The sequence below is a fragment of the Gorilla gorilla genome, chromosome 21 (genome assembly GCF_029281585.2).
Source record: "Gorilla gorilla gorilla isolate KB3781 chromosome 21, NHGRI_mGorGor1-v2.1_pri, whole genome shotgun sequence".
NCBI classification, from domain to species: Eukaryota; Metazoa; Chordata; class Mammalia; order Primates; family Hominidae; genus Gorilla; species Gorilla gorilla.
This window is the reverse complement of record NC_073245.2, coordinates 12,495,452-12,518,188: the sequence shown is the minus strand read 5'-3', so window position 1 is coordinate 12,518,188 and position 22,737 is coordinate 12,495,452. Positions and strand designations below refer to the sequence as shown.

Here is a 22,737-nt window from a genome sequence, read left to right as displayed (position 1 = left end):
GCCTCCACCTCCCGGGTTTAAGCAATTCTCCTGTCTCAGCCTCCCGAGTAGCTGGGATTACAAACACCTGCCAGGACGCCTGGCTAATTTTTTGTATTTTTGGTAGAGATGGGGTTTTGCCATGTTGGCCAGGCTGGTCTTGAACTCCTGACCTCAGGTGATCTGCCTGCCTCGGCCTCCCAAAGTGCTGGGATTACAGGTGTGAGCCACCACACCCGGCCCGGTACTACTTTTAATTGCAAAACCATCAATTACTTTTGCACCGTCCTAATACAATCAGGTCATATATCCTTTTCTTAATCAAGTTTGGCTGAAAGCACCTTGGACCTTCCTATTTCATCCTACCTGTCTTCAACCTATGCTCCCTAGAGTTTGACCCTGTGGGAATCACAGAATTCCAAACAGGGGTGCTATAAGATACTATGAGGGGTTTGTCATCTTCCCTAATATGTTGGCTTTCTGGATTTGCTGTTCCACAGGGCTTAGTTAGCTTTTTTGGTTTGTCACGAAAACTTTCCATATTTCTATATTTATCTGGGGTGAGAGCAGGGACAAAGTAACAACATGAGGGCTAAGAATAAAAGCAAGCCTGTCTCCTTGTTCTTTTCCTTTTGCCTGATAGTGCTGTGCAGTCAGAGATCACCCAGTGGTCACTGTCGAGTGCTGGGCAGGGTCTTGGGAACAACAGCATTTCCGCCTGAGACCATGTGATAGAAAACCAAGCGTCCCCATTGCCCTTTCAGGGGCTGTACCCAGACTTCACTCTACCCAGTGCTCCACTCCTCTCCTGGAGACACAGCCACCCACACTCTTCTGGGAGAAGTGACCCCTCATGTCTGTGCTGAAGGGAGAGTGGGCCCAGGTGGATAGGTTTGTGTAGGAGACAGTGCCTTCCACTCCGCGACCCCCAGCCACAGCTGATGGGGTCCCCTGATTCTGAAGAAGGCAATCAATCCATGGGCTGGGCCAAGTTTTCAGAGAATAGGAATTAAGAGTTACAGACATATTAAAAGGCCACTTCTGACCACAGAGACAAGTAGAGTTGGGGCCAGAGAGGCCGCCATGGTTAATCACTGCCACATACATTTATTTAGTATAAGTTTATTTGGTTGTATCTTTCTATATGCCAGCCTTGGTTCTAACACACAAGCTAGAGTTTGGAGGAGCAGAAGAGTTTTTTAGAGGAAGCTGAGCTCTGGACAAAAGCAAAAACAGGCCTGACAAACCTCCAGGCCTACCTTACTAGGTACTATGCTCCCTCTCAAGCCACACTGGCCTTTTGGCAGTTTGGGAAAACACTAGGCTATTTGCGGCCTCAGGGCCTTTGCACATGCTCTTCTTTTGTCTAAAATGCTGCTCCCCAGAATTTCAGCATGGCTGGCGTTCTCAGCCTCATCCAAAGGGGTTTCAATCCTATTTCCCAGCACATCCCACATGGCCTGGTTCATGTCTTTCATACCACAAATTATAATGTGCATATGCTTTCTGTGTTAATTTCCTGTTTTCTCTCTGAATGCCCCACCAGAAGGGAGGTAGGCATAGAGTGGCCAGGAGAGTGAGCTGTGGCTGTGAAGTCAAAGCCTGCAGATGAGACGGTCATACTTACGATCGAATGACAATAATCAGGCTGTAGCCGAACACGCTGACCCCCACCATAAAGTAAGCCATAGGCAGCCGGTACCTCAGCCACCCGATGGTCCTCTGGTTGTTGTAGTAGCCATAGAAGAGTGCAGAGTACTTGACATAGCCCTGGGGGACAGCAAAGCCAAATGCTCTTGGTTGGTAAGCTCAGAGCTGGTGGTTACCAGACATGTCTATTCTACCAGGGATTTCTTTCTCAGAGTCTTAACCAAATCTAAAGGGCCGAAGGAAGAGTTCCAGATATTCTTGTTCTTCCCTTCACCTCCTCCAGTGGCTCCAGAGCCCCTCCATATCTCCCCTTCTTTCTCTCCTTCATTCCCTCTATTTCCTCATTACATAGAGTGCATGGAGACATGGGAGGGAGAAGAGAGTGTTGTTAACATTTGGGATCAAATTAGGGATAGGGGGTTGGGCACTGTGGCTCACGCCCGTAATCCCAGCACTTTGGGAGGCTGAAGTGGGCAGATCACTTGAGGCCAGGGGTTCAAGACCAACCTGGCTAACGCAGTGAAACCTTGTCTCTACTAAAAATATAAAAATTTGCCAGGTGTTATAGCAGGTGCCTGTAATCTCAGCTACTTGGGAGACTGAGGCAGGAGAATCACTTGAACCTGTGAGGTGGAGGTTGCAGTGAGCAGAGATCATGCCCGCGCACTCCAGCCTGGGCAACAGAGAGAGACTCTGTCTCAAAAAAAAAAAAAAAAAAAAAAGGAATCCTTAGTAACAGTATAGTTGGGAACCCCTGTTCCAAATAACTTTCTGAAGGGTCTCCAATCTGACTTTGAGAGTGAAGGATGGCAGCAGCAATGACTTGCTGTGGGCAGCACTACAGCCATGCCTCCCAGCCTTAGCAAGCCCTTGGAGCTGCAGACTAAGCCTCCAGAGGCATGGGGGTGTGAAGCTCACAAAGGAGGGAAGAGTGCTGCAGGCAGAGAGCCATAAGCAAAGGCAGAGAGGCAATGACAGTGTGTGATGTGTGCAGGGACTTCCCCAAAGCTTGGTGGCACTGGGGCACTAAAGTGTGAGGTATTACTGGAGAGGTAGGGAGCAGCCAGGTCATGAACAGTTCCTTTGTAAACCCAATTAAGAACACTGGCTTTTATTCCACTGGGAATGAGAATCAATGAAAATTTGAGGTAGGGGAGTGACAGGGTCAGATCTGCATTTTATAAAGATCACTCCAGCAACAAAGGAAATGGAAATTTTAGGAGCCAAGCCAAGGCAGGGAGGAGAGGTAGATGATTCTGACAGTAGTTCCGGTAAAGGGAGGAAGTTATTCAGAATGAAGGTAAAAGAGATGGGAAAACGCATTTTGCCTAATGATGGGATCCTATTTGATTAAAGAACTGGTTTTTCAATAATCAAGTCCACTGTTTCACACTCACACATGCAATCTTTAGGCCTTACAATCACAAGTGGGAGTTCATTGGTACATTGGCAATAGCACCTTGAAATCTCGAAGGATGAAAAATTCCGTGTCTTTTTCTTACTCAGTCCAGATATTCACTGATTTTCTTCCTCCTCAGATATTCATTGATTCTCATTCCCAAATGGAATAAAAGCCAAGGTTCTTAATTGGTGATATGGTTTGGCTCTGTGTCCCCAGCCAAATCTCATCTTGAATTGTAATCCCCAGGTGTTGAGGGAGGGACCCGGTGGGAGGTGAACGGATCACGGGGACAGTTTCCCCCATGCTGTTCTCATGATAGGGAGGGAGTTCTGGTGAGATCTGGTTGTTCTGATAAGTTTCTGGCATTTCCCCTGTGCTCTCTGTCTTCTGCTGCCATGTAAGAAGTGCCTTGCTTCCCCTTTGCCTTTCACTGTGATTGCAAGTTTCTTGAGGCCTCCCCAGCCATGCGGAACTGTGAACCAATTAAACCCATTTATTTATAAATGACACAGTCTCAGGTAGTAGTGTGAACATGAACTAATACAATTGGGTTTACAAAAGATTTAAGAAATATTTAGTAGGTAGGCTCAGATTTAGTGGTTGGTTGGATGGCAGTGGGGGGTGGTTGGTGAGGAAGAGGGAGAAGCGTGGGATGATTTTCAGGCTTCAGACATGGATGATTGGATGAATGGTGATTCCAATAAAGGAGCTGGGAAAAAGAGATGTGGGTTTTGGCTGGATAGGTGTTGCATTTGAAGAGCAAGTAGGACATTCAGTTGAACATGTCATGTGAAACTTGGGGGAAGCCTGGAGTGGAGATAGATCTGGGGCCTTAATGTGGGAATGAGGAAAGAAAAGCATACCGTGAGATCACCTTACAGAGACCTGGCAGACAGAGAGGTGCAGTGGCTGCATGGGGGGCCTACATCTGTCAGAGTGTGGCTGGAGAGAGCAGTGCGTGAAGGAGACCTGGGAAGACTGTGCAGAGACATGGTTTGCAAGCTCATTTAGCTTAGTGCTGGGATCCTATTAAAGCAATGGTTTTTCAATAATTAAACGCACTATTTCATACTTATCCATGCAGTCTTTAGCCTTTATAATCACAAATGGAAGTTCATTGGCATGTTGACAATAGTACCTCAAAATCCCAAAGGACAGAAAAATCCATGGCCTTTTCTTCCTCAGCCCGAGGCACTGTCTTTCTGGGAATACTCCCATAGGGCATGCCCATCAGTACCTTGTGCAGAAACACAATGACACAAGTATGAGTGGAGGAAATACAAACACACAGAGACATTCATATACCGGGGTAAATGCTTTCCTTCTCAGAGCGGAATACACCTATTTTCTTCTCTCTTTATGTATTTATTAATTTAATTCATTTTTTATTTTTTGAGATGGAATTTCACTCTTGTCACCCAGGCTGGAGTGCAATGGCACGGTCTCAGCTTACTGTAACCTCCGCCTCCCAGGTTCAAGTGATTCTCCTGCCTCAGTCTCCCGAGTAGCTGGGATTACAGGTGCCTGCCAACATGCCTGGCTGTTTTGTATTTTTAGTAGAGACAGGATTTCACCATGTTGGCCAGGCTGGTCTTGAACCCCTGACCTCAGGTGATCCACCCACCTTGGCCTCCCAAAGTGCCGGGATTACAGGCGTGAACCACTGAGCCCGGCTCTATTTTCTTCTTTAAATAACATTGATCGCTTTCCTGATTTTAAGAGTAACACACACTCATTGTAAAAAATGTGAAAAAGTACAGAAGAGCGTTTCTTTTCTTTTCCTTTCCTTTTATTTTCTTTTCTTCTCTTTTCTCTTTTCTTTTCTTTCTTTTTTGAGACAGGTTCTCACTTCATCACCTAGGCTGGAGTGCAGTGGCTCCATCTCGGCTCATTGCAATAACCTCTGCCTCCCTGGCTCACGTGATCCTCCCACCTCAGCCTCCTGAGTAGCGGGAACTACAGGTGTGTACCCCCATGCCCAGCTAATTTTTTGTATTTTTAGTAGAGACAAGGTTTTGCCATGTTGCCCAGGCTGGTCTCAAACTCTTGGGCTCAAGTGATCCTACTACCTTGGCCTCCCAAAGTGCTGGGATTACAGGCATGAGCCACCGTGCCCAGCCAGAAGAGCATTTTAAAAATTACCTATCAGCGCCAAAACCCAAAGATAATGACTGTTAGATATTTATATATTTTCTTTTAGTTAATTTCTGAGTTCTATATATATTTTAGTCTAGTTATTTAGTCTAATATTATTTTGTGATCAATTTCCTACATTATAAGGTATTTCCCCAAATAAAATGACTTCAAAAATATCTAATAAAAATATGTACAAGAAACTTACTTAACAAATCCCCTATTGTTGGACATTAAAGTATTTCTAGTTCTATACATGTATATAATTCTGTTATTAATACCCTTATACATATGCCCTTATTCATATCCTTAATTGTAAAAAAAAATCAGAAATGGATTAGATTTATATATTGATTTAGGAAGGATTGACTTTTTAATGAGATTAAATTTTTCCTTCCAAGAATATATCCTTCCATTTATTGTCTTATTTTTGTCCAGTAATTCTTTATAGGGTTCCTCATAGAAATATTCTGATTTATTAAATGTATTACTAGTTATTTTATAAATTTATTGCATTGTGTCAAAATTTTAAATTCTACTTTTAAGTGGACATTAAATATACAGAAAATCACTGCCATTTGTCTTTAAAATGACTCCACTCATCTCAATATACTTGTTTATTAGATTCTAGTAGTTTTTCATAAAATCATTGGAGTTTTTGGGGGGTTTACAATCATATCACCTGCAAACCAAAATAACTTTGTATTTTTTTTGTACAAAGTGTGTAAGATGTTAATTTTCCTGACATTGCATTAGGTGGCAGAAATTAATATTGAAAAGTAGTAGGGCTAGGGATACATCATGTTTCTTTTGATTTTTGTAACACAGGCTTTAGTATTTTTCACCATTTAATGTAAAATTACTTTGTTTCTTAATTTATAGGCTCTTCATTTTTAGGTAATTTCCTTTTATTTCTTTTTGTTTCTTTGTTTTAAATTTATTTTCTTATTGGGGAACATGTTATACATAAAATAGTATATGTATAACTTATATGTACAGTTGATCATAATAAAAAGGAAATTAACTACTATATATCCACTAGCTAGCTTAAGAAACAGAAAATCTCCAGGCCTTTATAGTACCCTGGATAAGCCCCTCCTGAATTATATCCCTCTTGCATCCTAAGATGCAACCAAGATGTAGTACATTTTATGATAACAATTCCCTTGTTTTTCCCTATATTTTACTCATTTATTGTTTAGTTTTGCCTGTTTAGTTTTGCTTTAGTTTTGCCTGTTAAATGGAATCATGCATAAGTATTCTCCTATGAATTGTTTTTTTCATACAACATTACACTTTTGAGATTCATTGATATTGACATTTGTAGCTACAGTTCTCTAATTTTCACTGTTATGTAATATTGCATTGTATGGACATACTATAATGTATTTACACAGTCTACTCTTCATAGACATTTGGATTGTTTCCAGATTTTACTATTAAAAACAATACTGCCGGCCATGCGCGGTGGCTCACACCTGTAATCCCAGCACTTTGGGAAGCCGAGGTGGGCAGATCACGAGGTCAGAAGATCGAGACCATCCTGGCTAACACAGTGAAACCCTGTGTCTACTAAAAATACAAAAAATTAGCCGGGCGTGGTGGCAGGCGCCTGTAGTCCCAGCTACTCGGGAGGCTGAGGCAGGAGAATGGCGTGAACCTGGGAGGCGGAGCTTGCAGTGAGCCGAGATTGAGCCACTGCACTCCAGCCTGGGAGACAGAGGGAGACTTTGTCTCAAAAACAAATTAACAAACAAACAGTACTGCCAGCAAAAGCAGGGGAAGTTGCTTTGGACAAACTCTTTCACTGAGAACAACTAGACAAGTGGACAATCATGACTTGTGCTGCCAAGATCCAGGAGATAAAGAAATTCTGAAGAAGTGATTGTGCATTGCTGTTCCCCATGAGTTATTCGTTGATTTCAATCACAGCAGCTAAAAGATAAAAGACAGTATGCAGCAACTTTGGAATAGTCAAAGGGCTGAAGAATGAAATGAAAGTGAAATTTAAGGACAAATAGGTTTGGGAGGTTGAGGCAGGTGGATCGCTTGAGCTCAGGAGTTCAAGACCAGCCTGGGCAACATGGAAAAACCCCATCTACACACACACACACACACACACACACACACACACACACACACACACACACACACACACACACACACGGCAAATAGGAAGATATCTGGATAAAGCCCAAGCTTTTAGTTGAGGCCTGGGAAGATTTTACTCAGAAAGTAAAATTAGACAAAAATATAGACCATCCTGGTTAGTTCTCCCACCTGTGGAATAAGAAATCTCAATAATTGCTCACAAACAATGCATAGCACTCAGCCAAAAATAATAGTTATAAGAGAAGACAAGGCTTGACTAAAAACTAAAAGAAAAATTAAACAATAAAAACAGATTCAAAGGAAGTCTAGATAAGGGAGTTGTCAGTCATGAGCTTTAAAATAAGTTTGATTAATATGCTTAAGGAATTAAGGGACAAGATGAGTCATTTTGGTAGAGAACTGGAAACTATAAAAACAATCAAATGGAAGTTATAGAACTGAAACATGTGATCATCGAAATTAAAAGCTCAATGGACAGATTTAAGAACATACAGATCAGAAAAGAGAATGGCTACATTTTAATACAGGGTTGAAAAAGTCCAGACTTAAATATATAGAGAAAAAGATGGAAGATACTGAAAAGAGCATAAGGCATACATGGAAATACAGAGACAAGGCTCACTGAGACAAGACACACACACACACACACACACACACACACACAAATACACATGCAAAGGCACACACATATATGTAGTCCCAGAAGGAGAGAGAAGATGGAATGGCATAGAAACAGTATTTAAAGGGATTATGGCAGAGAATTTTCCCAATGTGACAAAAGACAGTTTAAGATTTAGTAAGTGCTACAGATCCAAAGCTGGATATCTACTGCTTTGGATTTCTATTGCTGTGTAACAAATTACCACAAAGATGGCCTAAAGCAACACCATTTATTAGCTCACAGTTCTGTAGGTCAGCAGTCTAGCATGGTGTGGCTGGATTCTCTGCTCAGGGTCTCACCAGACTGAAATCAAAGAGTCAGCAGGGGCTAAGGGTCTCACCAGACTGAAATCAAAGAGTCAGCAGGGGCTAAGGGTCTCATCTGGGGTCTGGAGTCCTCTTCCAAGCTCACTTATTGTTGGCAGAATTCATTTCCTTGTGCTTGTAGGACTGAGGTCCCTGTTTCCTTGCTGGGTGGCAGATGGTGGCCACACTAAGCCTCTCAAGGGCTCCCACATTCCCCATTACATGGTTCCCTCCATCTTTAAGCCAGCAGTGGTGTGTTCAATCCTTCCCGTGTTTTGAATATCTGTGACTTCTTCTGCAACCAGCCAGAGAAAACTCTTGGCTTTTAAAGAGCTCATGTGATTAAATTAGGCTCACTCAAATAACCTTGGAGTGATACCTCATTCCTAGGTTCTCTCCATACTCAAAGGGGAGGGGATTATACAAGGTTGAGAGTCATTTAGGGTCATTCTTAGAATTCTGCCTACCACATATACAAAAAGCAACAAATCAACAATGACAACAAAAACTTCACTTAGGGAATTGGGGAGATTGGGAAATGTTGGTCAAAGGATACAAAATTTCAGCTAGATAGGAAGTATAAATTCAAGAGATCTATTGTACGACATGGTGACTATAGTTAATAACAATGTATTGTATACTGGAAAATTGCTACGAGAATAGATTTTAAGTGTTCTCACCAAAAATAAATGATAAGTATAGGTATATGAGGTGATACATATGTTAATTAGCTTGATTTAACCATTCCACAATATATACACATTCCAAGACAGCATTTTGTACAACATAAATATATGCAATTTATATTTGTCAATTAAAAGAAGTAAATTTTTAAAAATTCACCTAAACCTACCACAGGAAAATTTACACAAATTCTTCAAGAGAATAATAAAAAAAGAAACATTCCCAAATCACTTTATGAGGTCTAATATTGATCCCCAAATATAAGAACATTATAAGAAGGATATTTACAGTCCACTATCTCAAAAATAGATGCAAAAATTCTAGATAAAATATTCACAAATCAAAATCAGATGATATATAAAAAAGATAATACATAATAACCTAGTTGGGTTTATTCCAAGAATGCAATCTGGTTTAACATTTGAAAATAAGTCAATATAATTCACCACATAACAATCTTAAATTTGTATGTGCCCAATAACATGGCATTAACATATATAAAACAAAAATAATAATTACAATGAGAAGAAGACAATGGCAGGAGATTTAATTGATCTCACTCAGCAATTGATCATGCTACCCTAAAATTAGTAAGATTATAGATAATTTGTAGAATACAAGTAATATTTTGAACCATGCAAATAATATAAAAATTTAGGAAAATTAACCATATTCTAACTAAATAAAGCAAGTCCCAAGTGATGAAAAAGTATCAGTTTCATACAAAATATACACTATGATCACTATAAAATTATACTAAAAACCAGTAAAAAATGCCACCAATCTTTCTATATATTAAAGTCTTGAAAATTATTCATAAATAACTTGTAGATTACAAGGAAATTAGAAAATACCTAAAAATAAATAATGGCAATGTATATCAAAGTATTTGGAATGCAACTAAAATGGTATTGAGAGGAAAATTTATAAATGGGTGTTGTGTTATTGATGTCATTTGAATGTCTGTCCCTTCCAAATCTCATGTTGAAATGCGATTCCCAGTGTTGGAGGTGGGGCCTGGTGGGACATATTGGATCACGAGGGCAGATTCTTCATAAATGGCTTAGCACCATCCCCTTGGTGACAAGTGAGTTCTCACTGGGTTAGTTCACGCGAGATATGGTTGTTTAAAAGTCTAGGACCACTCCCAATCACTCTCTTTCTCCTGCTCTCGCCAAGTGATGTGCTGGTTCCCCTTCACCTTCCATCATGATGTTAAGTTTCCTGAGGCCCTTAACAGAAGCAGATGCTGGCACTTTGCTTTCTGTACAGCCTGGAGAACCATGAGCCAATTAAACCTCTTTTCTTTATAAATTACCCAGCCTCAGGTATTTCTTCATAGCAACACAAGAACAGCCTACTACAGTTGTAGACTTGCTATGGGCCAATAACTCCTTTGTGCCTCCCATTTTTCTCCTGTTTGAACACAGGCATGTCTATAGCATTTATCTTATGCCTGTCCCACCATTTTATGTTTGTTGTGTTGGTGCAGATAACATCTTTTCAGTCTCATGGTAAAGAGAACTGCACTCAAGGAGTTGTATTTAAAGAGCTACTCCCATGGAGCTTCATCTGCACCTGAACTACTGATTTAGAGTGAGAGTTTGGAATCTGAGCTGATGCTATGCCAGAATGAGATTTTTAGAGGCCTTGAGGAGGGGCGAGTGTATTCTGCACGTGGAAGGGATGTGAATCACTGAGGACCAGAGGGTTCAATGTGGTAGGCAGCCTGTGAGGTGGCTCACATGATCCCTGCCTCTGGTATTTATTATTGTGTACCATAATACCCTCCCACTGAGTGTGGGCTTGATTTAGTGACTCACTACTAAGGAATAAAATATGGCAGAAGTGATGGAATGTCATTTCTGAGATTAGGTTATAAAAAAATGGTGGCTTCTATGTGGGAAGCTTCTTTTTGCTCTATTTCCTTCTTGGATTCTCTCCTTCTGGGAGAAGAAAGCTGCCACCTTATGAGCTTGCCTATGGAAAAACTTATGTAGAAAGAAACTGATGTCTCTGGCCGATAGCCACTGAGTACCTGAACCTTGGGAACAGCCACATAAGTAAGGTTGGAAGCAGATTTTCTGAGGCCTGCCAGAAGCCACGTGAGTAAGCTTGAAATTGTATCTTCTGAGATCTGCCAATAGCCATGTGAGTGAGCTTGGAAGTGGATCTTCTTCAGTGCAGCCTCAAGATAATTGTAGCCTTGGTCAAAACCTAGACTGTAGGCTGTGGGAGAGCCCAAGCCAGAACCACTTCTGGATTCCTGACCCACAGAAATACTAATAAATGGTTGTTGTATTCAGCAAAAAAATAGGGAGTAACTTGTTACCCAGCAATAGATAATGAATACAAACCCCAAGAAATTAGAAGGAAAGAAATGAAACATATAAGATAGAAATTAGTAATATAAAAATAAAGATATAAAAGAAAAAGACCTGAAAGTGAATGTTTTATAGTAGAGTTATTCATAATAGTTTCCAAATAGAAACAACTGAAATGTCCATGAGCTGGTGAATGGATAACAAACTATGATATACTCATATGGTGGAATATTAACAATCCCATTGTAATTTTCAATTCCATTTCAGCAATAAAGGGACAAATGACTGATAAACTACACGAATGAATTTCAAAGACATTGTACCAACTGAAAGAGGTTAGACACAATAAAACTGCATACTACATATTTCTATTTATATGATATTCTGAAAAGGGCAAAACTTTGGGAACAGAAATCAGAAATCAATCATTGGTTGTCAAGGGCTGGGAGCTGGGAGAGGAGATTGCTTGCAATGTGGGTACTAGAGAAATTTAGGGGGCGATGGAAATGTTCTATATTTCAGTTGTGTGGTGGTTACCTGATCATACATTTGTCAAAAGTCATTGAATTGTATACCTAAAAGGAGTAAATTTTACTTGATGCAAATTGTGCCCCCCAAAAGACTGAATTAAAAAAAAAAAGACATTTCAGAGAGAATCAGTAAAGCCAAAAGTTTTTTCTTGAACAAAATAACTAAAAAAGACAAACTTTGCTGTAAATGAGACAAAAAATTCTACTGTAATGCAAAAGGGGATACACCTTTAGATACACTGTGATTTTAGAAAATAAGAAGTGACTGTATTTAAGTCACTAAATTTTAAAATGTAAGTTGAAATGGAAAGTTCAGGATAGTGAGGGTTATGTAGGTAATAAAATTGGGGAAAATCAGCTAGAGGACTTCAATGTATATGTAATATTTCATTTTTTAGGCATGGTGATGAGCAAGTAGGCTCATTCATTATATCTTTTCATATGTCTGAAATAATTTAGTAGTTATTTTTAAGGGGAAGTATCATAAGAGGTTTACAGACTGAATGCTTGCTATGTAAACCTAAAGCACAGCTTCCTTAAAGACCTTATAATGTACATTAGCAGTTTTCAACCCTAGCTGCATAATAGAATCACCTGGGGAGCTGCATTAGTCATCTACTGCTATATAACAAATTACCCTAAAATGTTAGAGGCTTAAAAAAACACACAATTATTATCTCACTGTTTCTGTGACTAGCATTTTGGGTATGGCTTAGCTGGGTCCTTCGCTTCCAGGATCTTTCACAAGGCTGCAACCAAAATTTCTGCTTTGGTCTCATTTGAAGGTTCGACTGGGGAAGAATCTGCCTTAAAATGTGCTTATGTGAGGCTGGGCGTGGTGGCTAACACCTGTAATCCCAGCACTTTGGGAGGCTAAGACAGGTGGATCATGAGGTCAGGATTCAAGACCAGCCTGGCCAAGATGCTGAAATCCCGTCTCTACTAAAAATACAAAAATTAGCCAGGCGTGGTGGCACATGCCTGTAATCCCAGCTACTCAGGAGGCTGAGGCAGGAGAATTGCTTGAACCTGGGTGGCAGAGGTTGCAGTGAGCTGAGATCATGCCACTGCACTTCAGCCTGGGTGACAGAGCAAGACTCCATCTCAAAAAAAAAAAAATGCTTATGTGGTTGTTGCTGGGTTGCTGGACTAAGGGCCTCAGTTCCTTGCTGGCCATTGTCCAAAGGCCACACTCAGTTCCTTGCCAGGTGGGCGTCTCCAATCTGTCAGACTGCTTCATTAAAGCACCCAAACCAAGAGGGGAATCAACAGAGAATTCTGCCAGCAAGGTGGAAATCACTATCTTTCATAACCTAACCATTCTATATTCTATTTGTTAAAAGCAAGTCTCTAGGTCTAGCCTATATTCAAAGGGAGGCGTTACATAAGGACATGAATACCAGGAGAGAAGGATCATTGGAGGTTATCATAGAAGTCTGCTTTCCACAGAAGCTTTTAAAACAGAGATAACAAGACCATACCCTCAGAGTCAAATTTATTTGACTGGGGGTGAGCCTAAGATCTGGTGTTCTTAAAGTCCCCCAGGTGATTTTCACATACATCCAGTGTTGGAAGAGAAGTACATAAACTTGTCATCCAGTGGGGCCTTGCCAGCCAGCTCCTGCAGCATAACTGAGGGTTCCTCAGGGATCACGTAGACATCCTGGGTTGTGCAGGCAATGGCAATTAAAGATAAACAAGGCTCATTCTTACATTCAGAGCTGTTTAATTTCATAAAGTGGTATTGAGAGTTTGTGGCAAAAGGAAAATGAATATAAGGAGAAGTTTCGTTAAAGTTGCGTTCAAGGCCAGGCATGGTGGCTCATGCCTGTAATCCCAACACTTTGGGAGGCTGAGGTGAGCAGATCGCTTAAGGTCAGGAGTTTGAGACCAGCCTGGCCAACATGGCAAAACCCCATCTCTACTAAAAATACAAAAACTAGCCGGGTCTGGTGGTGCGTGCCTGTAATCCCAGCTACTTGGGAGGCTGAGGCACGAGAATTGCTGGAACCCAGGAGGTGGAGGCTGCAGTGAGCCAAGACTGTGCCACTGCACTCCAGCCCAGGACATAGAATGAGGCTCTGTCTCTCTCTATATATATATAAATAATTTTTTTTAAAAAGTCATGTTTGAGCACTTCTACTATTCTTATCCCTGGACCCTCTGGTTCACTATGCTTCATTTTAAAACATCCATGGGTCATGGGGATATCTCTGAACCTTAGCTTATGCTGAAAACCCTTGAGCCCTGAAGCTCTCTGTGTCTTTGACCAACAGGACACTTCCTTTAGATGTGCAATGAATTTGGATGTGTCTGATTCCCATATGGCCAATTTCCCATCATCCTAAATAAGAAGGCATCTTGAGACACCCCACACCCTAATTGCTGTTATCCAACCTGTCATCAAGACTTGTCCGTGCACTTCACTCTGATTCCTCTCTTTTAATCCATTCCCATTGATATTACCCAGATCTAGCACTGACCTACCGCAACAGGCTCCTACCTGGTCTAAGCCTCTTCCCTTCTCCCCTATTTCCCTTCTTCCCTTCTCCTTCTTCCCAAGCCAAGGCTCCTCTTTCCAGCAAAGCATCTCTCTCTCTCTCTTACTCTCAACCCACTCCAATATGGTTTTCCCAATCACCTGTCAATCAAATCAAGGTTCTCTAGCACGAATGGTTCAGATCTTGGCTGCTTCATTGGAATGCACCAATCACTAAGTTTTTATTGTTTAAAATAAATGTTCCCTCATAAAAATATTAAAAACTTACATAAATTATACCAAATTTAATGTTCTCTTTTAAAAAGCAACCGAGTGTCCTTAAAATTACTCAACTTCCCCCAAACCTGCCTTTTATGGACCACTGCATAGCAAAATTTCAGAGATGTCTCATAGGCCTGTGGCATTTAAATGTGCTCTCTTCTCATGGAATAAAAGCTTCCAAGAAGAAAGCCAAGAGCTTTGTGAAGGTAAATTTCCCCATTGACTACCGAGGAAAACATTTCATATTTACCTGACTATGGAGGAGATAAATGAGACTTCCTATTAGCTTTTGACAATATTTTCCCCCTGGGGAGAACCAGACTTGGTGTAAGAGTGTTTGTGTACGCTTGACAGTGACGTTTAAAATGCTAACTTCTGGGTCAGAGAGTGATATTGGCATAAGAATATATGTAGGGCTCAGTGGACTCAGAACCCTTGATTTCTAGGTGTGTTTATGAAAGAGTACAAAGGCTAGTTAATGACATATTTGTAAGCACACATTTTGAGTAATATAGAAAAGAATTCAACAATTTTATGAATAATGTAACACTCCTTTGCTACCAAAGGCTATTATAATGCATGGTCAACCTCCTCCAATAAATCTGATTTAATTCACATTATGTGAAAGGTTTTTAATGTCCTGAAAGTGGCTGTGCAGAAAAGTTAAGCATGTAACTGCAGATAGAATTGACTTCAATATGCTCACAGAACCATTTATAACAAAATAGGAGTCAGTAAGTCATCGAAGAACCAATTAATACACCTGTGAGGAAGAAAATACTAAATGCACACATACTGTTCCTCTGAAAGCTGTTAAAGTAGACCCACTTGTGTACCCAGCACCAGCACCAAGTATTTCAGTCAGGACTGTAGCAATTGTAGCAATTGCTGTGCTCAGTGCTTAGTGAGCCACAGGCTCCTTGGAAAAGACCCTAAGCCATCACTCTGGGGACCTGAGATCCAATTCACAATGATCTTATTGTGTGACTTTGCACAAATTGCTTATTACCCCTTTTTTGTTTCTCAATTAATCATCTGTAGATAAGAATCTATTTATGTCCATAATAAGATTATATCTGGGGCCAGGTGTGGTGGGTTATGCCTGTAATCCCAACACTTTGGGAGGCTGAGGTGGGAGGGCTACTTGAGCCCAGGAGTTCAAGGCTGCACTGAACCATGATCACATCACTGCCCTCCAACGTGGGCAACAGAGTGAGACCCTGTTTCTGAAAAAAAACCTCCTTAAAAGATTATATATGGGAGAATAGTGAGGAGTGATAGTCAAATCCAAGTTTTTTTGGTGATAAATAATGATATAATGTATTCTATCCCTCTCTTTTTTCTGAGAGTAAAAGAAAAAAACTCATTGAAACATTAATTCTCCACTGATCTTAAGGTAAAATGAGAAGTAGAAAAATGTAAGATTCACCTACTAATTAAGGAACAAAGTATTTTGGTTCCATTCTTTGTACTTAACTATCTGGGTAATTGATGTGAGTACATTAGGTCATAGGTTGGTGCAAAAGTAATTGTAGTTTTTGCCATTACTTTTAATTTTATAAATTTACTTTTCATGGCAGTAATTTATAAATTACTTTTAATGGCAAAAAATTAAAATTACTTTTAATGCAAAACAATTACTTTTGCACCAGCCTAATAGCATTTTAAATGAATGACTGATTCTTTGTAAAACAGGAAGTATTTGGTTGATAATTGATGACGGTGGTCATAAGCCTTAACTCTATCCAAAGATTTAGGAAGTTCTTTTCTTACCTCTGGGATTATGACTAGACCAAATATTAAGCCAAAAAGGACAAGGTTAACTCCATACATCCATCGGAGAAAGATGAAATACGATGCCACTGAAGAACCAAAGTGACCTAGAGAGAGAAAAGACGGTGGGTATGAGTGCTGCAGAAGGAAAAAATGGACACTATTGAGCACTTTATGTGTGTGGTGGATTCAATTTTCACATCAGTCTGTTGAATGACACCTGGATCTCCCTTTCTTTTCCTGGATAAATAACCTGAGGCTCTTTGGGGTTAACTAACTTGCCTAAGTGCCCACAGTCAGAAAGTGAAAAAGCAGAATTTAAATCTTGGTCTGGGATGAGGGCGGTGGCTCACGTCTGTAATCCCAGCACTTTGGGAGGCTAAGGTGGGTGGATCACTTGAGGTCAGGAGTTCGAGACCAGCCTGGCCAACATGATGAAACCCTGTCTCTATTAAATATACAAAAAAATTAGCCAGGTGTGGTGGCCCAGACCTGTAATCCCAGCTACTCAGGAGGTTGAGACAGAAGAATCGCTTGAACCTAGGAGGTGAAGGTTGCAGTGAGCCAAGATCACACCACTGCACTCTAGCCTGGGCAACAGAGCGAGACTCTGTCTCAAAAATAAATAAATAAATAAAAACAAACAAACAAATAAATAAATAATAAATCTTGGCCTGACAAGTTCAAAACTCATTCTTTTTTCCTAATACAACAGAACCAATGAAATAATCTATTCAGAGGGCCAAGGAAACAATCCAAGCTGTTGGGAAACGCTTTAGGAAACCAATTAAAAAAACAGTGACACCAGCATACTCACTTTCAATGTCCTTGATCTTCATTTCCCAGGGGATACATTGAGTCTTGAAATTATCAAAGTCTCTCTTAAATTTGACCCATTTCTGAAATAAAAGAGGTAAAACTCTCAGTTCCTTAACATGTCAACCTGGAGCACAAAGGGGCATGATGAGGGGCACGAGGAGGCCGACAGGTCAGCATGAGTCAGCATGGGTGAAGCTGCTGTCTTGCAGTCCCCAGCTCCTGCTGTCCTTGAGCCCAGGCTGCCAGAGGCAGGTGTTCAAACCTTTACTTCCCCAACGTCAGGCCTGGAGTGAGAGACAAGTGAGGGCCACCCCTTACTGTGCTGATAAAATTTCTGGTTTGGACAGTTTATAGATAAAGTGAGAAATTCTCTGTACGATTTCTGATTTGGAGGGTCCGATTGAGTTAGCAACCTCTGATATGACTTTCTTCAACTTAAAACAAAAATTCAAAGGTAGAAGGAACTCTGGCTACTCTCAGACCCACATCTGGCAGACAGCCAAGTGCCTCTCTCTGATAGGAACTGTCGCAAAATTGCAAGGGTGGTGCAACTGATAAGGAGATCTCAACCCATAGCTGAACATTCTTCTCCTGGGGGAACAACAGCCTCGCTTTTCTGAAAAGAGTCAGAAAGGCATGTTGCCCCCTCCTGTGATCTGTTCCCAGCTAGACACCCAGACTATGTACCAAACAGAAACCTGATCAGCCGTCTTTCTATGGCTGGGTGTTGTTTTGCCAACTCTCCAAGGGACTGCTCTCCACCAGCCCCACATTGTGGAAACAAATCCATTTGGAATAAAACAAATACTCATAGAAAGCTGAGGTAGAAATACTCACAGAAAGCATAAGAGGTAGTAGAGAGCAGATCCTAAGATCAGTTCCCATTATTATTATTATTGTTATTTTGAGATGGAGTCTCACTCTGTTGCCCAGGCTGGAGTGCAGTAGCGCCATCTCGGTTCACTGCAACCTCCACCTCCCGGGTTCAAGCTATTCTCCTGCCTCAGCCTCCTGAGTAGCTGGGATTACAAGCATGCACCACCACGCCTGGCCAATTTTTCTATTTTTAGTAGAGATGGGTTTCACCATGTTGGCCAGGCAGGCCTTGAACTCCTGATCTCAAGTGATCTGCCCGCCTCGACCTCCCAAAGTGTTGGGATTACAAACTTGAGCCACTGTGCCTGGCCCAGTTCCTATTATTAAAAGGTCTCCTCAGAACTTGTTCATGGAGGACATGAGATTTTCCCCTGTAAAGTCACTAAAGTCCGCACCTGTGAAAAGAAGGGGCAAAAAATAAAGTCAGCAGAAGATGAAAGGGAAACGTTTCTCTTTTCAGACATGGTCTCACTCTGCTGCCCAGGCCGAGTGCAGGTGGCGCAAACATGGCTCACTGCAGCCTTGACCTCCTGGGCTCAACTGATCTTCCTGCCTCAGCCTCCTGAGTAGCCAACACATTCGGCTAATTTTTTTTATTTTTTGTAGAGACAGGGTCTCACCATGCGGCTCAGGCTGGTCTCAAACTCCTGGGCTCAAGTGGTCCTCCTGCTTTCAGCCTCCCAAAGTGTTAGGATTTCAGGTGTGAGCCACCGCATCCATCAAAACGGGAAAAATTTTGTGAAGGAATCAGACAGGCTTCCAGACCTGGTTTTCCAGATATAGTTTTGACCATCTCCTGACTGAATGATTGTATAAAGAAGGGAACCAGCTGTCAGAAGAGGGAGATGGTCCCAGATGCAAAAGAGAGGAGAAGCCCATCAGCAGACTGGTTGATAACAGTGGCAAAGATAGGAAGGATATGGTGATTGGCAGAAAACAGACACGGGGCAGCCCAGTCTCATTGCTTCATCCGCCCTCCCTAGCTCTGACACTGTGTTCAAAAATACTCTTTGGGCTGGGCGTGGTGGCTCATGCCTGTAATCCCAGCTTTTTGGGAGGCCGAGGTGGGTGGATCACTTGAGGTCATGAGTTCAAAACCAGCCTGGCTAACACAGTGAAACCCTGTCTCTACTAAAAACAAATACAGGCTGGGGACGGTGGCTCACGCCTGTAATCTCAGCACTTTGGGAGGCTGAGGCAGGTGGATCACCTGAGGGCAGGAGTTCAAGACCAGCCTGGCCAACATGGTCAAACCCTGTCTCTACTAAAAATACAATACTTAGCTGGGCGTGGTGGCAGGCACCTGTAATCCCAGCTATTCAGGAGGCTGAGGCAGGGGAGTCACTTGACCCAGGAGGCGGAGGTTGCAGTGAGCCAAGATCGCACCACTGCACTCCAGCCTGGGTGACAGAGGGAGACTCCATCTCAAAAAAAAAAAAAAAAAAAACAAGAAAAACCCCCAAACCCAAAAATACTCTTTGACTATTTGGCTTCCTAGGTAGGTCTGCCTATACAGAGAGCATTTGCCTTGAGTATTTTGGTTTCTATGGCAGTGACTTTCACTGCAAATTCACAGATAGGAATTGGGATGATGGTTTAGCTTCTCGTATAACTAACTCAGCTATCAAAAATAAAAGGCATGGCTGCTGTGGACTTGAAATTTTCCATCTTGCATCACTTATTTCTTCTTGTAAGTTAATAATCCAGCATCTGGTTTCATGTAGCAGTCTCATAAGCTTTATTAATGCGAGTCCTCCCTCAAGAGATGGATCCCCTGTCAGGGTGCCGATAAAATCAGTGTAAAATATAGGCTTGCAAGGCTGAGGACCAGCAGGGGTAATGAACATTGCCAAGTGAGGTCCCTAGAGGCACAGCCTGCCGGTCAGTTCCTTGGCAACCACCTGACAGCCCCTCAAGGCTGTGGATATCTCGGACGGAAAGGTGAGGCCCCGGAACTGGAGCAGAGGCAGACAGAGGCCTGGGAGATGCTCTGGCACGGATTCTCTTATCCTTCATTGGTTGACAGAGTCAGAAAACTGGACTGGGGCATGGGCAGAAGATTCCAAGCCCCTTTCTCAGGGCTGTGTGAGGTGGTTGCTGCTGGTCCTAGGATGGGTTGTTAGTTGTCATGCTGTCTTGCCCTCCAGCTATACATAGGAAAAAAGTTTCAAGTCATGGTGGAGCAAGACACAGGCAAGCTACGTGTCCTGTCAATAAAATCAGGATCTGGGTGACTAAAATGAAAACAACCGGTGAGGCCTGGGAAATATTATTGCAGAACAGGGAAAAAGGGACACCATTCTTTGATATTTGTGGAAAACATTTCCTCCAAGATACATACATAAATTCTAGAAAGCAGTTCAGCATTCCTAATAGGATGCAAGAAATATGGCTTCTAAAGTAAAGGATATCAATTCGAAAAGAATATAGATGAGATATGGAAGGATTACAAGAAAGCTAAGAGCTTAGTCATTGAACGAAAAAAACATTAGACAAAATAAAGACTCTAATTGACACAGAGGAAAATGGATTCCATGATATTGAGAATAAACCTGATAAATTTCTGAGATTGCAAAGAGAAAGAAGCAAAGAGCTAAAAAATAACGTGGAAAAGTAAATATGGAGGATGGGGGCGGGGGGAGGCAATCCTTTTCCTAAGGGGGAAGCTAGAACTATGTGAACAGAAACATGGTTTAACAGAATCATTTATCAAAGATGTATTTGTCTAGAGACCTGCTGTACAACACAATGTTTACAGTTAACAACACGGTATTGTGTACTTAATTAGTTAAAAAGCTAAATCTCAAGTGTTCTTACTGCAATAAAAAAGCAGTGAATACAAATTAAAGAAAGAATAATAACCTATTTTTTTACCCAATAGATTAGCACAAAGTTAAAAAGACGGTAACATTCATAACTAGTGAAGATAAGCCATTCTCCGACTTTGTTCCTTTGAGTATGAGTTGCTATAGATTGGGGAAAATAGTTTGAAAAATGTGTAGTAAAAGTTAAAGTTAAAATATGCACACTTTTGAACTAGCAGTACTATTTGAGGGACTGTCTTGTTGTGATTTTAAAAAACACATGGATCCAAGATAAATGTATAAAGATGTTTGTTGAAGCATTGTTTGTCACAGTAAAAATCTAGAAAAAAAATATACTTGAACAGCACATTCTTCATTGGAAAAAATAAGATGTGAGTGTGCAGTTGGTAAGTGGTAAATAGTCTCTAGACAAAATTAATAAAATGACCTATAGAGAGTTGTCTGGCAAGTATAACTGGAAAATGAGAAAAAATAATATTAGGAATAAGAAAGATTGAGGCCGGGCATGGTGGCTTACTCCTGTAATCCCAGCACTTTGGGAGGCTGAGGCAGGAGGATCACCTGAGGTCAGGAGTTTGAGACCAGCCTGGCCAACATGGTGAAACGTCGCATCTACTAAAAATACAAAAATTAGCCGGGTATGGTGGCACATGCCCATAATCCCAGCTACTTGGGAGGCTGAGACAGGAGAATTGCTTGAACCTGGGAGGCAGAGGTTGTAGTGAGCCGAGATCATGCCGCTGCACTCTAACCTGGGCGACAGCGAAAAAAAAAAAAACAAAAAACAAAGGAATAAGAAAGATTCAAACCCAACAGACATAAAAAGTAATTACAAATTTATGGGGCTACCATATGCGACTTTCTGTTAACACATATGAAAATTTTAATGAAATGATTGAGTTTCAGGAAGAATATGAATTATTGAAATGATCTCAAGAAAAAGTTAAAACTTGAGTACATCAATAAACTGAATACTTGAAAAAAATTTCAAGGTATTGTATAAAAATGGCTCTCGATCTCTACTATTGAAAGGTTATCATCTTTAAAATTAACAAAAAGTGTATTATCACACTCCCAAAACTGATTTACAGCATAAAGAGGAAGTAATGCTATTCATTTACAATGATAAAGCAAGTGCAGTCCTAATGTTAAAATCTGCCAAGATACTGCACATGCATACACTTGTGTACAAACACACACAAATTCAGATCAATCTTATGAAAATGTATGTAAAAATCATAAATAAAATATCGGAAAATCAAACGTGTCTGTGGAATTAAAAGTAATGTACCATGACTGAGGTTATCCCAGAAATAAAAAAAATTAATAACATAAAGGAAAAGGTGTTTAATAAAACCTAATTATCTATTTCCAATGAAATGGAAGTCTTACTAAACAATAACTAGACAATAATTTTTTATGGTGACAAAGAAAATGTATTTCAAGCCATCAACTCCCATCAGCTTAGTGTGAAAGTCATTAGAGTCATTCTCACTAAAGTGATGCAAAGATGAGGATAAGGAGAGCTATGATCACCATTATCAACTGATGCTGTTCTAGGATTGCTAGTTCACATTTTAGAATTGGAATGAGATGTCACGTTTAGGAGAACCCAACAAAAACATCTTTATGAACATAATCAGATGAAAAAGATTAGAATTAATAAGAGAGAGGCCAGGCGTGGTGGCTCACGCCTGTAATCCCAGCACTTTGGGAGGCCGAGGCGGGCGGATCACGAGGTCAGGAGATCGAGACCATCCTGGCTAACACGGTGAAACCCCGTCTCTACTGAAACTACAAAAAAATTAGCCGGGCATGGTGGCGGGCACCTGTAGTCCCAGCTACTCGGGAGGCTGAGGCAGGAGAATGGCGTGAACCCGGGAGGCGGAGCTCGCAGTGAGCC

The 22,737-nt window shown here is 41.1% G+C and overlaps 1 protein-coding gene across 1 annotated transcript in view; it reads right to left on the bottom strand.

Annotated features, from left to right (window-relative positions):
- TMC2 (transmembrane channel like 2) overlaps positions 1–22,737 on the bottom strand; it is a 105,987-nt gene that overhangs the window by 45,989 nt on the left and 37,261 nt on the right. The window contains exons 5-8 of the mRNA XM_055373524.2: positions 17,132–17,213; positions 16,315–16,421; positions 4,170–4,268; positions 1,607–1,749 (exon numbers count right to left, since the gene is read on the bottom strand). Of these exons, the coding sequence (XP_055229499.2) occupies positions 1,607–1,749; positions 4,170–4,268; positions 16,315–16,421; positions 17,132–17,213 (431 nt within the window). The remainder of the gene's footprint in view (positions 1–1,606; positions 1,750–4,169; positions 4,269–16,314; positions 16,422–17,131; positions 17,214–22,737) is intronic.